The 6,325-nt window shown below is 42.2% G+C and overlaps 1 protein-coding gene across 1 annotated transcript in view; it reads right to left on the bottom strand.

The window, feature by feature from the left end:
* Positions 1-1,793: 1,793 nt before the first annotated feature.
* The window catches only part of LOC114487352 (uncharacterized), a 7,640-nt gene continuing 3,108 nt past the window's right edge, over positions 1,794-6,325 (bottom strand). Inside the window, exons 3-4 of the mRNA XM_055089124.1 lie at positions 5,309-5,540; positions 1,794-2,200 (exon numbers count right to left, since the gene is read on the bottom strand). Of these exons, the coding sequence (XP_054945099.1) occupies positions 1,960-2,200; positions 5,309-5,540 (473 nt within the window). The 3' untranslated portion in view covers positions 1,794-1,959. The remainder of the gene's footprint in view (positions 2,201-5,308; positions 5,541-6,325) is intronic.

Genomic DNA, 6,325 nt, shown 5'->3' with positions numbered 1-6,325 from the left:
TTCCCATTCTATTTATTTAGTGCCTCCATGCACTTGCCCACTATTCTAGGTCTCTGGCTTCGTGAAGTATACATTCTGATAACAGAGCCAGACAAACACATAAAAGTGAGGAAAAGAAGCAGACAACTACAGAATGTGATAAGTGCTACGAAGGAACCATACAAGGTACTAAAGCAGAGGACACTTGGTGCGATTTCATTTAGATATAGTGGGGGTATTTCATCCCTTTTGAGGAGGTGGAATTTAAGTTTGGGCCTAAAAGATAAGAAGGAGCCAGACATAAGACAATTTGGTAGAAGTGGAGGGGCAGAAATGAATCTCACACAGGTAGAATAGCACGTGTGAAGGCCCTGGCAGGGTATTCTTTTGGGCACCCAAATATTTCCCATTTCCTGCCTTCACTTAGGACATAGAAAGCTGGAAAGGGAGTTGCTCCCACCCTAACAACAAGAAAAAGTCAGATAATCCACAAAATCATAACTTTTCTTGAACTTTATTAGAGAGCTGAGGTTGAAGGGCAACTAACTGGACTGAAATCTAAGAAAAGACAGCCACCTTCAGGGAGAGGCAGGGGCCCAGCACTGGCTTCCTTAGGATAGAGCATGGGAGGAAGATGAGACTATCATATACCTGATCAGAAGATTTTAGCTAAAATTCTTAACAAATTGCTGTGGCCAATTGTAGATGAGTGTTGAGTGTATAGGACCCATGAGAACCACAACTAAGATAAATCCACACCTGTTCACAGGCTTTCTCCAGGACCTCTCCTGGTGCTCATGACAAAGATTTGGGACAGGGCAGGAGGTTGGGACTGTCTCCCTTGTGGAGCAGGCTTTGGGAAGAGGAGCAGCCATCACTGCAACAAAGGCACAAATCTCTGCCCACATCTGTCTCTTCATGGCACAAAAGCTCAAGTCACTGAAGGAAGGACAGCAAATCCTGTCATACCCAGGGCACAGGTCAAGACCACTGCAAGCGGAGAAAGAAAACAGAATACAGCCCTCTACCTTGGGGGAAGAAGCAGAAAACCATCCTGAATTCATACTGTTAAAAGTCTCCTATTGCTGAGGGAGGAACAGGATCACTGAGAACCCCAATCCTGAGATCCAGGGACACCAGGCCTGCCTACAATTGAGGCTGAGTGAGAACAACAATGAACACTACCACCTCCTCTCCAGACCAGCAATCATCGAGTCACAAGTAACAGGTAGGCTATGGAGAGGCAAGAACATTGAGAGAACACCCCTGAGGTGCACGCTCACAAGGAAAGCCTCAAGCTGACAGTGGAAGAGAAACATTGATGAAAACCCTCTGGTAACCCAGACCCCACACTGAACACAAAGTAATGCTAGAACATTTGAATCCAGTGGTTCCCCAAGGATGACTGTAACAATGCCACCCAAACTCAGCTCAACTCCTGACTATATTAACTCACACCCCCACCTCCCACCACACACACACACTAAAGGCCTAGAAGAAGAGGTGGGCCCATTTTCAGGCATACATAGTACTCATTTAGTCTCTACCAGTCTATGCATAATGTCAAGTTTTCAATGGAAAATTACAAGACACAAAGAAGAAGAAGGATCTGCTGTCAAGAGACAAAGCAATCAAAAAACCCAAACTCAGATATGAGCCACATGTTGAAACCATCAGATAGGAAGTTAAAAATAACTATGATTTATATATTAGTGACTTTAGTGGAAAAAGTAGACAAAATGCATGAACAGATGGTGAGTTTTAGCAGAGAGACAAAAACTATGAGAAATAATCAAACAGAGATGCTAAAAATAAGAAAAAACGTGGTAACAGATTGAAGAATGCTTTGACAGGCTCATCAGCAGACTGGACACAGCTGAAGAAAGAATCAGTGGAACTGAAGGTAGGTTGGTAGAAATTAACCAAACTAAAATGCACAAGAAATCAGGTGACAGGTTTGGGTAAGAAATGAAGTTGAATTTAATAGCTAAGAAGCAGGTAGAGTTTCCTCATGAATGTCTGCAATGTTGCTCTCAGCCTGTGACCTGAGTCATGGTCCTGTGCATGTCTGTGCCAGTGTCCACCCTTGGGATTAGCACTTACCCGGAGACTGGCGGCTTCTGCAGCCTTCACAGTCTTAGAGACAGCACGGAGGAGCTGCTGTGCATTTTCCACCAGGAGCTCTTCAGAGGACTTGCTTCTTGCCAAGGAGGCCTTTACACTTGGGAGTTGACAGGAGGAAAGCAGTTAACATTACACCAGGTAAGAGGCGTAATCTCAAATAAACAAATACCAGATGGTTTTACAATGTGAGCCTCTTCCAGAAAGCTGGGATGCCTTTGTAGGAACTATTCAGAGAAAGAAAGTTCTTAAGGTATAATTTAACATTTTAACATAAAATGTATATTTTGATACTAAGAAAGTATGACTCATATAGTATCTATAAATTAACAAGAAATATGTTTTTTAAAAAATTTTTTATTGAAGCATAGTTGATGCACAATATTATATGTTACATGTGTACGATATATTGATTTACAATTTTTAAAGTTTATACTCCATTCATAGTTATTATAAAATATTGGCTATATTCCCCATGTTGCACAATATATCCTTGCAGCTCATTTTATACATGATAGTTTGTACCTCTTAATCCTCTACCTTTATATTGCCTCTCCCCACTACCCTCTCCCCACTGGTAACCATTATTTTGTTCTGTATATCCATGAGTCTGCTAAGAAGTATTTTAATGAAAATAACTGAAGAGAACTAGCATAATAAATGCCAACATCCATACGTAATGAAAGGGAACAAGAAATTTTGTATAGAATTGCATTCAGGACTTAAAGTAAAAGTTCTAATCAAAGATCAGGCTGATATTTCTTAATTGAATCACACACCTCAACGATACTTGCTTTAAACTGAGTGTAACTGAATTTAGTGAGACAAGTTGTTTTTCACCAATGAAAATGAAGATGCTATACATAAAATAGATAAACAACAAGGACCTACTGTATAACACAGGAAACTGTGTTCAATATCTTGTGATAACCTATAGCAGAAAAGAATATGAAAAAGAATAGATAGATAGGACTTCCCTGGTGGCACAGTGGTTAAGAATCTGCCTGCCAATGCAGGGGACACGCGTTCGATCCCTGGTCTGGGAAGATCCCACATGCCGCGGAGCAACTAAGCCTGTGCACCACAACTACTGAGCCTGTGCTCTAAGCCTGCGTGCCACAACTACTGAAGCCTGCACACCTAGAGCCCATGCTCCGCAACAAGAGAAGCCACTGCAATGAGAAGCCCGCGCACCGCAACAAAGAGTAGCCTCCGCTCGTCGCAACTAGAGAAAGCCCGTGCGCAGCAATGAAGATCCAAAGCAGCCAAAAAGAAATAAATTGATTTTTTAAAAAAAGGATAGATAGATTGATTTAGATAAAACTGAATCACTTTGCTGTACATCTGAAACTAACACAACATTGTAAATCAACTATACTTCAATAAAAATTAAAATTAAAAAGAAAATGAAGATTCTGTGAAACTTAAGTGACTAACTTTGGTAAAATCTCAGGACTTCCAGATCCTTTAGAGGACTGAGAGTTTGATAAATGTACCTGTATTAATCATGCCTTTTTATTTTCTGTGTTTCTGATGCACTATCTTAGGGCCATCTGATGTTGGAAAGACTGACCCTCCCAGGGTTAGCCAAGTCTTAGAGTAAACCACTTACCTGCAAGTGCACTTATACATGCAAACCAACCAATCCAAAGTTCACACCCCCAACCTTCTCCTTTATAGCGCTCTTATACTCTGGGCCACTATTCCCCTGCCCTAATCACCCCAGGGCCGGGTGCCAGACAGCTAGAGATAATCTCTATACTCCAGAGCCCAAATTCAAATTAACCAATCCTAAACCTGTTTAGCCTACTTCCCCTGACTTGTCCATTCCTTCCCACAAAAACACAGTAAAGGATTTGTCCATGCTTTCCCCTCACTCCTTCTGCTTTTTGACTGACCCTGGTGCTTCCCTATGTGGTCCTACCGACATGACTCCTGTTTCTAAGGGTCCGTGAGGGATTGTCTTCCTTGTTTTCTTCCTTCTTCCTTGTCATGTCCATGTCTGCATGTCCTACTATACCTGATTTAAACAAATCCGGAGTACCCTTACAACAATACCCATATTTGAAATGCTAAAATTTATTACAGTTCCTGTATCTTAAGTAAAAAAAATTTGGTAGCTGATCGTGAGATGATTTTGTGCCTGAAATATTTCCTAGAGAACAGTAACCAGGCTTTATGTTTAGTTTAAAAACAATTTATATACCCTGGTCTTGGCGATGTTATTTTTATGCCTCACAATAATTGATAATAGCCTTAACTACCAAGCTTTCCCATAATATATTATTAATAAACATTTGTTACTTATGAATATGCCACTGCAGGTATTAAGGGACTTGGGTGGAAATGAAACCATCCTATACTTCTATTCCGGTGTTCTATATTATCAACGTGAAAACTGTTATATGGAGACAATGACCAAAAACTGCTCAACTCCAGAGTTTGAGCACATTAAATGAATTAATCTTAACATAAGCCTTGTGCTGGCATAGTTTTTCTTAGGCAAATGACATTTAAAATGCTTTCACTTTTCAATTAGTGTATTTTTAGAGATAACCAGCTTGTTTGTTAGATATGATTCGTATAAAAACAAATAGAGAGCTAATGGTGAAAATGTAAACATGATTGTAAAGTAGAGATCAGTCATCTGTGCTTGTATATTAACCCTGAAGTGTTGTGAGCCCAGCAGCACCGCTGGAGTCACTGTTATGAGGGAGAAGGGACCGATGTTGAAGGAGAGCCTAAGTTCTGATGTATTTGATTCCTAATCCTTATGGGGACTTAGGACTCCGTGCTTCCACTGTGGGGGGCACAGGGTCGATCCCTGGTCGGGGAACTAAGATCCCACCTGCCACGCAACACCGCCAAAACAATAGAAAAAATTTTTTAAAAAATCCTTATGGTTACTTTATCCTCACACCTACTCAGGAACTAGTTTTCCATGTTAAATATTTTTTCTTTCTTAAGTATATTATCAGATATGTTTGTGATACAGTGAGAAATGACAGTAGCCTAAATGTGTTTTTTGTGCTCTGTAATTATACTCTATATTTTTAACATTTGATATTCCCCAAATAAATGTAGATTCTTGGAGGATAAAAAACATGAAAAGGAGTATACAAAAGAAGGAATTATATTCCCCCCTCCGAGCCTTCCCTTTGGGTCTCGAGAAAGAAGACAGCAACTTCCCTTCAAAGCCATTTCCTACCTGGAGATGATGCGGAGCTGGCTGCTCATTGTCTGAATCTGCTCTACCATATACAGAAGCTCCTGGGAACATCTTTGGTCTACACAGTTCTTAGCAATGATGCGGATAAGTCTGGCGAAGTTTTGTCCGGAAGTCGCAATTTTCCTGGCAGAGGTAATGAGCTGTTCTTTGGTCTGTACCAAAAGAAATGAAAGAGCTGGAAGTAGGTGAACAACGCCTTCCCAGGTTTTCCCTAAGAAATCGGTGGCAAATTGTAAACATCCAAAACTTGCTTGGTACAACTTATTTCAGCCCCGGAATGAACATATTTTAGCTTGGTCTAAAACTCTGATGTCCTGAACCTCCTCCAGAGGCTTCAAGACCGGACACTCCAGGTTAGCAAGAAGCTTATTCTCCTTAAAACCACAGAATGAGGTGGTCCAGGCCCATCTGTCCGTGGGGACTGCCGAAGGGAAGGTGGCCCAGCCTCCTGGTCTTGGGCTAGATTTTCTGCACAGGAGCTGTGGCCTGTAGTGGCTCAGAGAGAGTTTTCAGCAGCCCGGGGCAGAGATAAGGCCCCGAAGAAGGGCCAGGTGTGAGGAACGTGCAGGTTGAAGGAGGTCTTGGCTTGACCAAAGGGTCAAAGGCCTATAGCCACATGTAGAGCTTCCCAGTTGGGAACTGATAATTAATGGGTTGGTGACAGAAGCCTTTTCCTAACCAGGTCTGAAAAGGCTTCAGAGAACAAGGAAAGGAGACCGGCCTGGCTTTTGTTGTGGTCAAGGAATGGGGCCAGGGTGGGAGTTTCCACTCAACAGTCAGGGCTTGTGTGGTTTGAACTTCCCACTAGCACCAAAGCAGACTGTGCCTGGACCTTTTTGTTGGCTTGCCCAGATGTGGAGCACAAGGGGAAGAAGGAAGACTGGGTGGGGCTTGAAAGCTGTCAGCAAACATTAAAAATGGAGGGCTTCCCTGGTGGCGCAGTGGTTGAGAGTCCACCTGCCGATGCAGGGGACACGGGTTCATGCCCCGGGCCAG

Source organism: Physeter macrocephalus, chromosome 12 (assembly GCF_002837175.3).
Source record: "Physeter macrocephalus isolate SW-GA chromosome 12, ASM283717v5, whole genome shotgun sequence".
Taxonomy (NCBI): Eukaryota; Metazoa; Chordata; class Mammalia; order Artiodactyla; family Physeteridae; genus Physeter; species Physeter macrocephalus.
This window is presented reverse-complemented; position numbering and strand designations above follow the sequence as displayed.